This window comes from Musa acuminata, chromosome BXJ3-4, assembly GCF_036884655.1.
Source record: "Musa acuminata AAA Group cultivar baxijiao chromosome BXJ3-4, Cavendish_Baxijiao_AAA, whole genome shotgun sequence".
Taxonomy (NCBI): Eukaryota; Viridiplantae; Streptophyta; class Magnoliopsida; order Zingiberales; family Musaceae; genus Musa; species Musa acuminata.
The window spans coordinates 48,992,980-49,007,583 of NC_088352.1; the positions used below are offsets into that span (position 1 = coordinate 48,992,980).

Genomic DNA, 14,604 nt, shown 5'->3' on the forward strand with positions numbered 1-14,604 from the left:
TTAATATATTTAGAGTGGTAAAATAGGAATCATCAAAGTCTAATTAAGTTTTTAATACTATAATTAGTATATTTGATGATAAATTTATCATTATTTGATCTTTTATTGGATCAATTTTATGCATTTAATAATTATTAAAATGTTTGACATGTTTATTATGGTAAAAGAGAACTGATTAGAAAGTAATTAGTATTTTTTAATATTATAATTAGTGCATATAATTTTGAATCCATCTTAGTTTGATCTATATTGAGTCTATTTTATGTATTTAATGCTAAATATATTGATTGACATGTTTATAATGAAAAAATGGGGTTCATCACGCATCTTATTATTTCAAAATAAGATTAATTATAGTATACTTATTTGATTCAATTTTAATATACAGAATAAATATATGATATACTTAGATCGTTGTCACGAAAATCGATCATTAGTAGTTCATTTATTGTGACAACATCAACAAATTAGGGTTAATTGTAGCTTGCTTATTATTTAATGCGAAATAATATTACTTATGTATTTAATGCTAAATATATTGATTGACATGTTTATAGTAAAAAAATATAGGGTTTGCATCTTATTATTTCAAAATAAGACTAATTATAGCTTACTTATTTGATATAATTTTAATATGCATCAAACGAACAAACAGATGATGTACTTGAGATTATTATCATGAAAATCAATATCATTCGTAGTGTATTTATTATGACAACATCGATAAATTAGAGTTAATTATTTAATTCAATTTTGATAGACACTAAAAAATCATACTTGAGTTCATTCCCCAAAATATAGACAGGAATTGTCATCATTAGCGGTATATTTATTGTGACTATATCGATAAGAATAAAAGAATCACTTGATTGAGTATATATTAGTTCTCATGATATTACAAAATGCAAGAAGATTCTAACCAAGATCCATTAATTATTTCATAACAACTTACAATAGATAAGAAAAGATATAATTAAAAAGAATGCAAGAGTTACACATGAATTAATTTATGATGAATATGAGAGTCATGACGATGATATCAATCCAGATCTCAAAGCTAGTATTTGTGCATCATTAGAGTATCAATACATATACAAATAATGAGGCATCGACAACTAAACTCATAATAGGAGTATGACGATGATGGTGGATCTACACCGTAGGAATTCCAAAGGTTGACCAATATGAGGCAGCCAATAGCCCATCCTCCTCAATTGAGTCAGATTGATAATATGAGGTAAGGTAGATACTATGGTTTCATCAGAGTATTTAAAAGGAGGTCAATAATAGTTTTTATTTACATTAATCCATAAACTTATCATCCATAAATAGTAAATCATACATAAATTGATGATACATATACAAATGAAGAGAAGTAGGATATTGAAAAATCAATAGCCAAATTATTCAACTTTCACAACATTCCAACAATTCAATTTTGGTATAATATTGGAACATGATCAATATTAAGAAATATTATATATTGACTCTTGTCAAACATTGTTGATGTAGCCGATGCTACTATTGAGGACCAATTATTCTAGTAAATAGTCTATTCATTCTTTGATAGTGTAGCTATATTGTATTGTTATAATATGAATCCTCGTAACAGAAAGTTACACACAGGTTGATTATAAACTATTTTTATATTAATTATTTATTATATTAATAAAATTCTATTTATATTTTTTTTAGTCGAATGGTAGTTGTAATTTGTAGGAGATGTACCAAATTTAAGGAAGATTAATGTCCATATATTTTTATAAATGACGACATCAAAATATTGTGAACGTAACTAATTAACATTCACAATATTCACACAAAGGTCCATAATAAACTTTCTATCATAGAAATGATTAGAGAAACTAGGATATATCCACTATAATATATGATTAAGGTTATAGTATATCGAGCTAAATAAGGAGTAAAAAGAACTAAAGATTGATCTCATCGACCTTTAATACTACGACAAAGATTCATAGTTTATCTTAGAGTGAATCAAAGAAACGAAGGATCAAGAGAATCCTCAACTTGACAAAGTGGGAGATTCTCTACATCTTTATCGTTTTATCACTGAGGCAATAGAAGAAGATAAAGCACATCCTTGATAAGAGGAAGATCACCCTCGATCAGAATATGCAAAGTTAAAAGCAAAGTAGAAAGTAGTAGCATCAATCGCACTGTTAAAAAGAATCTAGTCAAACGATAAGACAAATTCTCAATCACATTCAATAACTCACTTGGTTTGAAGACATGGTAGTGACATGGATAATAGTGCCTCAATTGATGATGGCGACGATACTTGGGAGTTGATAGTCATATCCATATAATTTAAGAGTGGTGTATGGACCAATGAATAATATTTTATACATACCACCTAAAATTCAGATCATGGAGCTCAATAAAAGCCTAGTCAAGTTTATATACGGAAGGAAAAAAGTAATGGATAGTTTTGAACAAATGCAATAATACCTTTATGATGTAAACACAGAGTAAAACTCATCATATTCATAATCGTCGTATTATGGAGAACCGTACGACCAACAACAATATGGTGATAGTTGGTCATTCTTCTTTAAACAATAGTACGGTGATCGATCTTATGATATGGAGCAACAAATTAGTGGTGAAAGTAAAAGTTTTGATATTCTCCGACCTTCGCACCAATAGATATACCATGACGATCAAACTATGATCATCACCACATTGATGCACCAATAACATATGGTGTATCGGTATATTATATCATATGATCAATTTCAAGATTAAATCAGACAAACATATCAAATTAATATATAGATAAATAAGATCGAGGATCACGACCCATCACCTATGTAGTCTCATATCAAATTAATATACAGATAAACATATCAATTGGTCGATTACTTAATTCATTTAAATCTTAAATTTTAAATTATTTAATAAATACTTGATTTATTTAAATCTTAAAATTTAAATTATTTAAAAATTTAAATTATTTTATATAAATAATTGAATATCAATGAAAAGATATTATGAAACATACAACAAAACTAGTCAAAACTTTGAAAAAAATATATGTTACTATCCTATTATTATCTAAATTATTTTTTGTTAAAACTATACTAAATTTATATTTATTTTTAACTTAAAACCTCAATCTATTTTTTTTTTTTTTTTAAGAATTTTAAAGTTATTTTTAATTATTTTTCATATCATCAATACGTCGATACAAAATTCAAAAGACAGATTACGACAGATGTAGTGACATAAGTAACCAAACTCCATGTACAGTTAATGGGAATCTTCCTTTCATTGTTACAATTATTATTATTCAGCAAGCAAGCAGTTTGGATGCTTGTTTATGTTGCTGCATGAACTTGTCACCTTCATTATGGGTAGCCAGCACGTCCAAGAACAGGAGGTCATGCAGGCACTATTCTGAGTCCCCCTGTTGCCACAGCCTTACTGTCTCTCAGCCATTTTGTTAAACAAAGCGAAATAACTTTCAAGCTATCTGCAATTATTTATGCATAAATTGGCCGGCAGGATCATATGTGGTGTGTCCATCGACTCCTGAAATGTCTCTGGACCACCAATTAGCCATCACCTCTTCCCAAAGGATAGTAGGTTTAGTGACTCAAACAATACGCATAGATATCCATGGACTCCATACATAGTCCCAGGAGGAGGAGATGCTAAGGTCAGATGTGTTCTTGAAGTAACAGATGTTCTCCTCTGCTTGTGCTGAGTCTGGATCCAGAAGATGTAGTGCCTGATACCACTTTCCAAGGTAACCTGATGAAAAGTAAAGGTAAGAGTGTGTGGCTGCTAAAAGGAAAACCAATTTGATGGAATAAATTATGTAGAAATACATGATCTGCAGAAGAATGGACAGGAACACACGAGCTTTCAGTTCAGCTACTTCAAAACTCCAGAACTCATTAGCAAATGCTAAACATCTGCAGAAGAACATATCTTTCAGTAATTTGGAAAAGATAAACTAAAATAGGTACCAATATTAGCCAAATCTCATGACGGTGGATAGCAACCTGTTGTGTTTAACTTTGGTTGTTGATCTGCTAAACAATAACAAATGCCACATTTTAGCAGCGCAAAGATGTGCACCGAAATCAAGGAGCTTTACTTGAGAGCAAAGTCTCACTATGGAAAAAGGAGGTACCCTGTTCCTAGCCAGCAAAAGTTGTCAAAGCTTTTTCTGTTAGAACATCTTCACATTATTGAGTGGTGATGATATATATAATTTTGTTCGACTGAATGTAACACTCAGTCCAATCCAATCCTTGTCCTTTTCCAAGTAAGCACCACATGAGAGTTTAGGATGCTCAAATTGCCAACCTCGAGCTGACTTGCAAAAAAACACAAGAGATTGTCAGCAACAACAGAGTCCTCTAATGCCCAAGTGATAGTGAGAATTAGTTTGGATAGAACAGTAAACATAAAGTAAATGCAAAAGTAACCATAGTCAGAGACAGATAAAGGAGTTGGTGTGTAAACAGAAGAGTTAATACACTACCTGAAGACTGCTTTATATACATCCATATATCCATATGAAGGCTAACAGATCCAATGGGATGTATCATGGTGATGACTTATGAATGTTGTGTGGTCAGTCTAATGATATGACTGGACCAGCATTACAGACTGAAGTAAACAGGAGAGTTGATAACTGATGTTGTCGGTAATGTGAAAATTAAATACTTGTCGCATTAAATCCTGAGATTAACCACTGGAACAAGGCGCCTTTGAGTAGGCCCCATCATGCTTAACCCACGTCCTTCCTAATCTATAAACCATCCAAACAAACCTCTTGCATAGTTCATAAACAACCTAGATCAACTCTGAGACCATGCTTCTAATGCAATTTTTTATCATAAAGGCCTCTTTAACACAATTGCATGAGATGCATGAAGCTTCTGATAATTTCTTTTCTTTCCTTCAGTGATATTAATTTCTACTCTATATATCATCCTAGACATTTCATTCAACCATCGTCTACCTGATCTGATTGAAAAGGCTACAAGTGGGAGCTTACTAGATGACTGGCTGTTGAACTTCTTCCTTTGCTTGAAATGCAAGAAATGCACCACCACCAACTTGCTGGAGAAAAGTAATTGGATATTTGAGTTATAGTTCAAAGTTTTCACTGATCACACCCACCTGCAGAAAAAGAGTGGTCATAAAATTAAGTGATTCAAATAAGCTCTCACTTAAACATTGCTGTGATGTAGTCATCCAGAAACGTGACCATGATCCATTATCTAACTTCCATAACAATTTTCTTTGAAAAAAAAAAGCAACCTTTTTTCGAAGTATCTGAACAGAACCTTAACTCTCATCAAACGGGATCGAGGAAGACTTGCAAGTTAGAGTGTCCGCAGATAACACTCATCTGCAGGTTAAGATAAACAGTGGTTAATCTGCAGCTATGACCACTGTATAAAGTACAGAAAGAACAGAAGTTCATTTCAAAATTCTGTATAAATTCCACATGGTTGCATTCGGAATCTAACTTGCAAAATTCACTTTAACAAAATAGGACTTCATGTTCCAGCTCTCAAGATTAGTCTGTTTCTTGGAATGAGCATAACATAAGCATATTCATAGTGGCAGGTGGTTTGATTAGATCATTCAAGATCTTGAAACCGAGATCAGGTTGTACAACCCACCCTCTGCTTAGAAGCTTCTCCCATCTTCCTTCTAGCGTAGGCTGCACAGGATCTATCAAGCGCTTTCCACGTCCTCATCTAAGATTAATACCTCATAAATACATGAGGAATGATCGTTTTTTATTGCACACACAAAAGAAAAGTAGCAGTCGTCCTGAAATTAGTATCAACTCACACAAAATATCAAAAGTCATGATAGTGTAACTCATTATGCACCATTGCAAGGATTGGTAATGAAGATAGAAACAAATGGACATGGATGCGAAATATAATTAGAGGCAATGACACAGTCCATAAATCCATTATATTTATTGTATACTATATATGGCCCAAATCTGAAGTCCATCAATACGATATTTTGGTAAATCGTACATATGTCACAATCTGAATCATAAAGGTCGTTGTGTTTCACTTCTACATGATCCAATTATATTTTACAATGGAATGGAAATGGTTTGTGACCGTCGACGGCCTGAATCCCCACTTCAAGCATCGCACAAGCACAGTGCTGCAGTATAAATGGTATATAGGTGAGGACCTCGAAGAACAAGCGAGTTATGTGTATTTTGTAAAACGAATATCACAGGTATCCTTAAATTTAGTGTCAGCAAAGTTCTACATTTTCGTAATTTAGTCCACGAAAGATATCTTTTTGTCATTATCAACATTTTCGTAAAGTTTCTCTTTTGCATATTAAGGTTTATTCTTTTTCTGATATAAGAAGAAAAAATCAAACACCATGTAATGCGCGGTCGCGCTTAATGAAGATTAGAAGATTGACCCTAAGAAAATCAGCATTTTGTCAAAAATCTTGAGTAGTTTAGAACCAAGTCCCTGACATGATCTACATCCAGAGTCGCTGTATGACCAGCATCTACATCCAGCCTTCACAATCACAAAATTACCAATGTTGAAGCACTCCAAACATATAATGACTCAAAAATAAAAAAGAATCAAAAGAAAAAAAGAAAAAGATGGGGCCTTTTAGTTACCGTAGTCTTCCCACGACCATCGAACTTTTTTTTCTTTCTCAAACCTAGAATCTTTAGAACACTGAAATAAGATTTCAGAATCAAAATGGGGGGATAAATGCACGAAATAATCCATACGGTGGGGGAGAAGGAAGATCTTACTATCAAAACGATAAAAGAAACGAATGCTAAACGCTGATCCATCTCATCGCGACCTTTTGCTCCCTCCGTTTCTTTATAGTATTCGGGAACCTCGGGGCTTCCGAAACGCTATCTTCCGCAGTCCCACGACGTGTCTCTATGCAGTTGGCTAGCGTGTGGGCCCATCTTGGACCCATTTCGTGTTTCTCTCTCTACGGTTGGCCAGCGCACGGGGCCCAACTTCGACCCAATTCGTCCGTGTCTATACAGTCGGCCAACCCATGGAACCCATGTTTGACCCAATTCGTCCGTTCGTGACGTGCCAGTATGTTATTGGAAACAGTCACCGGAGCCCACGAGGGTCCCACTAGAGCAGTGCGCCTGTCTGTACACGACGAGAGAGCGACACATCGACGCCCTCGTATCCTTCAGCATCCGGCGAGAAGTGGATATGCACACACAGTGAGACGAGTAGAATTATAGTAATTCTGATACACATCATAAGTTGCTAATAAACAAAGGACTTTTCATGGTGAAACCCACATTTATCTCGAACCCAAAGAAAGAGATACTCGAATGCAAGAAGCCTCTCATGTCTTCCACATTCTATCAAATGTTACACAACCCCCCCCATTGCCAGAAACCCTAGAACAGAAAGGATCCACAACAGATGGATCAAATTTACCCTTCACTAACTAAATATACCGCCTAAACGCGTCCAGCAACAGATGGATCAAGATCGCGCTGCCCCCGAGAAGTTATCGTCCCTACCACTGGAAGGTGCAAAAACACGCATGATAAGTGGCATAAACTTTCTCCTGAAACAAAGACAGCAAGATGGAATGAATACCAAAGACATTACCCTCTACAACCGAATGGCTATCCTGAAACATCAACCAAGGTTTATCATGGCTCATTCATGGATCATACAACGAGGCAACAATAGTTCCAAGTTTCATGGAACTATTTAGGTCTGCATATCTCCCAAAGGAGACATTAACCATGAAAAGGTGCAAATTGGTCCTAAATAGCACAAGTCAACAAGTATTGTCTCTTCATCGAGCAATATAAATTCTTGCACTAAAACTATATGTATATATATATTTAAAAAAAAAAGGTTTAGAATAACAACAAAAAGGGATGTTTAACCAATCAAAAAAACACCAATATGAACTCTATAATCGCATGCAACGCTCACCCTTTGGGGTCGTTTTCAATGATATTCATCCTCTGCGATTGTTGTAGTATGTGAACGAGGAGCAATCGCTCCGCCGTTCTTACAGAAATGTGGTGGCGTGATTCCGTTCCTCTTACGGCCTCCATAGATCGTTTGGAAACCACCTACTCCAATCCAATGCCTTGCCTCAAGTATATATTCCCTGCCATTGACGCTGCAAATGTGAAGTGGAGAATTACAAGAAATATGGTGGAACTCTATAAATAATTATGTAATCCTTTCTTTAAATCAACCAGTTAATCAATAAAATATTATTCTATTTTATGAACAAACCTTAGGAGGTTGATCCCCTCGAAGCGATCATTATCATTTCCTTTTCTCCCCTTTCTTCCACGATAAGACCTTAGAGTCTTATCAATTGGTATCAGAGCTCTTTCTTCTTTTACGATAAGACCTTAGAGTCTTATCATTTGGTATCAGAGCATTTTACGATAAGGTCTTATCATTTGGTATCATAGCATTTTACAATAATACTTTAGGGTCTTAACATTTGGTATCAAAGCAATGATCCTTGGCGTTCTTGCTGTAGTGTTGTCGTAACTATCAAAAAATAAACAAAAATTATGTGAGGAAGGGTGAAGCCGACAGCCACAAACGCTGATCCTTCTCAACCGAGAAGGAACCTCTGCGTCTTAGTCAACGACCATCATTGCCCCTTCTCCACTGCCATCGCTATTGCCCAGCCAGCAGTCGCCACCACCTCTGCTGCCCACTTCTATAGTTATCTTCATCTTCGGATATAAAAAAAAAAAAAGAAGAAGAAGAAGTTGCAGCCACCCTTGCTTCCCCTGCCGGACCCCTGCTTCCGGCCAGCCCACCCACCGCCACTACTTCCCGGCCGAGGGACCACCACTGTCGTCGTTGTTGCCTAGCCAACAGCCACCGCTGCCCCCACCCGGCCAGCGACCTCTCCTCCTCGCTTCCCCATCTCGCTCGAGCGAGAAGGACTGCCGACGTAGTTTCCCAGCCAGCGGATCACCCCATCGCCGCTTATACCGTCGGCGACGCTGCCCTAGTCTACCATCGTGCCGCCCACCCCCCCTTGGGTCGCAGCCGCAATCGCCAGTTGCTGCAGCCCTTCCTTGCAGTGGTTGCAAAAATAGAGCTTCCTCTGTTGCCGTAGCCCCTCGTCGATCCCAGCCAGCGGTTGCAAAAACAGAGCTTCCTTTGAGGAGAGAAATTTTATTTCCCACTATCTTTTTCGCAAAGAGATTTTCTAAACTTTGCCAAACAACATCAGCTTTGGTTTCATCAGAAATATGCTCATGCAAATTTATATCCATCCATCTTCTAATATAGGTAATAGCTTTTCTATGTTGAATTTCTCATTCTTCATCGTCGTAGAAGGTTTATCTTTAACCTTGATAGGCTTATACAAATCTTTACAATAAAGCAAATCTTTCATCATACATCTGCAAGTGGAATAATTTATGAGTTCAATTTAATCATACCATCTAACTGCTCCATTTCAATCACACAAGAAAAAAACTAGCACCAAATAACCTACTATTCTGATACCACTTGTTGGGAAAAACCTGTTAAAGCGGAATAATTCATTTCCCTCTTTGTGTATCAAAATACTAACTTAATATCAAAATATAAATATCAACTAGCACAACATAAATAATAGAATAATAAATCAATCACAAAGTGAGACCAAATTTTTAATGTGGAAAACCTAATGTGGGAAAAACCACGTGACCGTAGTCCACCTCAAACTTTCACTATCAATAGTAATGATAACAGGTTTATAATAAATCTTCTCTAGAATAACCAGAGGATCACAATAACATCAAGAACATAAATCTTGGCTCAAGAATAGCATATCATCATCACATAGAATAGATCTTATCAAAAGAGAATTTTAGATCTTACAAAATGGATATAACAGGAAAGTACCTCAGATAGAGTAAACTGCAGATCAACACCATTAGGATTGTAAAGCTTAATGCAAGGATTCTCTATATAAAATTTGGGCCAAAACTGACAACGTTTGGCCATTGATCGTCAAGCAGAAAACTCAAGATCCTAATATTTCTCTCTCCTTTTCATTTCTCTCTATGCCTTTTCTCTCATCATGCATCGCCACGGCTCGCTGCTCGCTCACCTCATTCGCTGCCATATCTCGTTTGCTTCTTTCCTTCTAATAATTGATTTGGGCTCCAAAGGCCCAATTGTCTAAGCCCACATATGGGTTGGACCCAATATATACTCATTGATGATACCTTATTGTTAGACAATGATTCTGTCATCTTAGTAGTGTCTAGCCCTTAGACTTAGACATCAAGGATGTCCTATATGAGTACTCTACTTTTTTATATCGGACTTATAAAAATCTAGCATAGTCAGTTATCGAAAGTGATAGCTAACCTTACGAGGGCTATTGAGTGTCAATAGAGGATCATTCACTTCTGGTGTCATGAGAGGAATATCTCATATATTCTTACTCAGACAAATCTCTGATCTCGGATTGAGAGAGAGAAAGAGTTATCCGGGAGAATTTGATTAAAGCAAGACTCGAGTAAAAACCGTATGGGTCCGACAACACCATGTCTGGTATAAGATCTTTGTGATATTAGATGGATGAGAGACGATAAATATATGGTAATTGAGGATAAATAGGTCCAAAAGATTAGATTCCCTTGTATTGTCTGGGGACTGCAGCGTAGTGACCTAGTATGTCCGTAATCGATGAGTCGAGTGAATTAATTGAGCTAGAAGAAGTTTTGACAGGTATAACTTACGACTAGCTCAATATTGAGCCTAGAGGGTCATACACATATGGTAAGTGTTGCAACGAATAGAGGTTTAGATATGAGATATTTGTTGAAGCCCCTATCTTATTGGATATCTAATAAGCTCTTGAATTATTAGATCCTATAGATGAGATTTAATAAGAGTCAATGAGAGATTATTAGATAAAGACTAAATAATCTAAGATGCTTGGGCGGTTAAATGAAAATCTAATACCCAAGCTCCATTAGGGTTAAGTTGATATAGGGTCTCTATAAATATGAGAGAACCAAATGATCATATGCTAGACCTGTTTTGGCTACCACCACTTATTCTCCTCTCTCCCTCTCCTCCTTAGCCAGCAACTCTCATTTTGGGTATGTGAATAACACGAGAAGGGCCAGCCCCTTATTGATCGCATGGTGTGTGTGGAAAGGATGATTGTACAGTGAATTGAGTAGCATATTTTTAACCCCTATCGTGTGAATCACCACTAGAGAGGAGGATAGTTGACTTCCTTCATCCTTTCCTACAGATCTATAGGATTTCAGGGATATACGATCTCCCTAGGTAACACACGTCCCTTGATATATATGGTTTTTTAGTTTTACGAGTTTTTATGCATCAATCTTCGCACACGATAATGAAACCTTGTTTTATGTAGAAAATTTTATGATTTTTTTATGTGATTTCCTAACACAATCATCGGACGTGGCTTCGTCCACTAGTATGCTGCATCTCCATGTTTACTGCGGACGTCTTTCTATACCATTTATCAAGTTGACAATGTCATCCCTAAGTCCACCACGTCTTCAACAAAGATCATGACATCCTCATCCACCACATCATTAAGGTGGTCGTTATACCTAAGCATTTGATGTCATGCATTCGACAAGACTCGATATGCTCACATATCTCTTATTATCACATATGTCATGTATTCAACTGTTCAAGTCGACACAATAATGTCAACGCTTGCATCCTACGTTTGACACCATCGACACACATGGTTCAAACCAACAAGCTTTGATACACTCATATGTCTCATGCACCTCACATCGCTTATATCTTACAATCGGCATGCATCAATACTTTTGTATATCTCATATGTAAATCATAATTAACCAATCAAGATTCAACACATGATGCTTAGTCGGCGATGAGAGCCCCCTTAGGTGATGATGTGGGTCACTTAGGCCCATCTTGTTAGGTAGACAATGATATAGTCTTATAAAAACATATACAATCGTATGATATCTATAAAGAAAGGATTATTCATCTTTGAGAGGAGTGCCTCTCCAAGTATTCATTCATCTCTGTACACCTATAAAGTCTCGAAACCGGCCTACTTCTTTGTTGACAGGTCCTTTCGGCTTCATGATTTCATGACTTCTTTGTTGACTTCATGATTTCATGATTACATAATTTTGTAGGGTCCTTTTGGCTTCATGATTTCATGACTTCTTTATTGATTTCATGATTACATAATTTTGTAGGGTCATTTGGCTCAAGATTTTGTAGGTTCCTCACAGCAGATAGATCCATATTATGACATTTTTTGGATTGATTTACACTGACCCAAAAAAATATATTATGGATTATTATAGAAATATCTAAAATATTCTCTCTTGGATATGTAACTCGACGTCTTAAACTCCATAAATATTAAATCGATATAACAAACATAAAAAAAATTATTTTTTATCTCCTCATCTTTAGATCGTCTCATTTGATTATTAATTTAGTTTTTACATTACACTTATGTAAAAAAATATCTTATGAATGTTTTTTACATAGAAAAATGTGATTTCTATTGGTGATCTTCATTTTTATATTTAATATATTTATTTTAATTTTTTTAATAGTCCTAAAATATCTTTTTTGAAAAAGAACATAAATAATCGCATTGTCTCTTTCTAATCGCGAGCGACCAAAGATATGTTAAAAAAAGGGATGTGAAAAATAAAATGATAAGATCGGTAATCGATGGGTTATAAATAATAAAATTATATTTTTTGGGATTCCCAATATGGGTTGTCAATAGATAGAGAGTTAGGCTCAACCTTATGAAGAAATGAGCCTCTCGTTGGTGGATATATATATATATATATATATATATATATATATATTGTTAGAAAGAGTAAATAATAGAGACAATAATTCCAACTTAGAATCTTACAATATATTAATTATCAAAGACAGACGGACTTTACACCCTTTGACCGTTCATCTCTTCCACGATGCGCTTCATGTTCTTGTAGGAAGACCCTCCTTCACCCACACTCTTGCGAGCTATGTCTTTCCACATCATCGCCCTCGCCTTGATCCCCTCGTCGCCGAGCAACTCTTCCAGTTTCACTCGGATCTGCTCCCGTGAGATTTCTGTCCCTTTGTCATCAGCGTTCAGGCTCAATCCAATCTTCCAAACATCACAGATGTAGACCTGGTTGAGGAACTGGTCGGTGAAGTATGGCCAGCAGAGGAATGGAACCCCGTTCCACACTCCTTCCATGGTGGAGTTCCAACCACAGTGAGACAGGAAGCAGGCGATGGAAGGGTGAGCCAGTATCTGCTGCTGCGGCGACCAGCTCACCATCTTCCCTCGGCCGGCGGTTCGTTCCCGGAAGCTATCTAACCAAGCAACGCTCGCCTCGCTTGCCAGGTCCGGTCTCACGACCCACAGGAACGGCCGGCGAGAGAGCTCCAGCCCGAGCGCGAGCTCTTGGAGCTGGCGGTAGTCGAACACCGTGAAGCTCCCGAAGGCGACGTAGATGACGGAGTTGGCAGGCTGCTCGTCGAGCCACTTCACGCAGGTCGTGTCCTCGGGCCAGAAATGCTCCATGGGCTTGTGATCGAGTCTTCGGCGCGAAATCAGAGGTCCCACGGGCAGGATATTGGGGAAGAGGGCGAAGACGGGTGACTCCATCTCGTGGACTGTGTTACAGATGATGAATTCAGCAAGCTCGAGCAGGCGGTTGCTGTTGACGACTAGCTGGAAGATGATCTTTTGGCCTTGGGCATCACCAGCACAGTTCCAGGCGAACTGAGTCGTGCTGACGGATGGCATGCCAGGGCTCAGCTGGTACTTGCCATGCCTCCTTGGGAGCCCTGCAAGAGACTCAGATCATGGTCTTCGTCCAAACTAACAGCGAAGAAGAAGAAGAAGAAGAAGAAGAAGAAGAAGAAGAAGATGTATACCATCGGCACCAAGGATGCCCTCTCGGATCATCTTGGGAATGCTCATCATCGTCGCGAGCATGGCTGCAGATGCGGTCCAGTAACAGGCTGCTCTGATCCCCATCTTCTTGGCCACCTCCAAAGCCCACGCCATGTTCTCATCGGCGATCATCCATCCGATCCCGTCTCCTTCTCCTCCACCGGACTCGTTGATGCTTGTTATGAGCTCCTCGAGGCACCCGGGCATGACCCTCAAGTAGCCGTCCACAAGCTTTCCGAGATCGTTGCGGTCGTCGCCGGGAGCCAATCCATCTGGTATGGCGACCATGCGTATTCCTCCTTGTCCGGCAGCGTCACAACCCTTGTCGGACATGGCAGCTGCGATTCGGCCGTGGTTGAACTCGGTGTTGACGAACGTGATCCTGAAGCCCTGCTCGACCAAGCCGCGCGACAGCGACATGAAGGAGACGACATGGCCTTGGGCTGGGAAAGGCAAGACGAGCACTTGAGGAGGCGGGCTCATTGCTGCAGTGCCAAAGGTCAGGTTCGATGTGGGATAAGATTTAAGCGAGTGAGAGAGCAGGTCGGAGTGGAGAAGGACGATGATGATGGCCTCCACTGTTTGGATCCACAATGAATGGCTCAGGGGTGGTAAAAAATGAAAGGCGTGCGTAGG

The 14,604-nt window shown here is 37.8% G+C and overlaps 1 protein-coding gene and 2 long non-coding RNA genes across 3 annotated transcripts; all 3 read right to left on the reverse strand.

The window, feature by feature from the left end:
- Window positions 1-3,191: 3,191 nt before the first annotated feature.
- Window positions 3,192-4,342, reverse strand: LOC108952635 (uncharacterized). The gene is made up of 3 exons (XR_001977686.2): window positions 4,032-4,342; window positions 3,855-3,941; window positions 3,192-3,777 (listed from the first exon to the last, which is right to left on the reverse strand). It is a non-coding gene; the product is annotated as an uncharacterized LOC108952635 (long non-coding RNA).
- A 701-nt stretch (window positions 4,343-5,043) lies between these two features.
- LOC135635973 (uncharacterized) lies at window positions 5,044-6,817 on the reverse strand. Its single transcript, XR_010495772.1, has 3 exons — window positions 5,670-6,817; window positions 5,302-5,392; window positions 5,044-5,160 (listed from the first exon to the last, which is right to left on the reverse strand). It is a non-coding gene; the product is annotated as an uncharacterized LOC135635973 (long non-coding RNA).
- A 6,094-nt stretch (window positions 6,818-12,911) lies between these two features.
- LOC135635162 (UDP-glycosyltransferase 83A1-like) lies at window positions 12,912-14,543 on the reverse strand. Its single transcript, XM_065146048.1, has 2 exons — window positions 13,950-14,543; window positions 12,912-13,859 (listed from the first exon to the last, which is right to left on the reverse strand). Exons 1-2 carry the CDS (start codon window positions 14,449-14,451, stop codon window positions 12,961-12,963), a joined length of 1,401 nt encoding a protein of 466 aa, XP_065002120.1. The 5' UTR covers window positions 14,452-14,543; the 3' UTR covers window positions 12,912-12,960.
- Window positions 14,544-14,604: the final 61 nt, after the last annotated feature.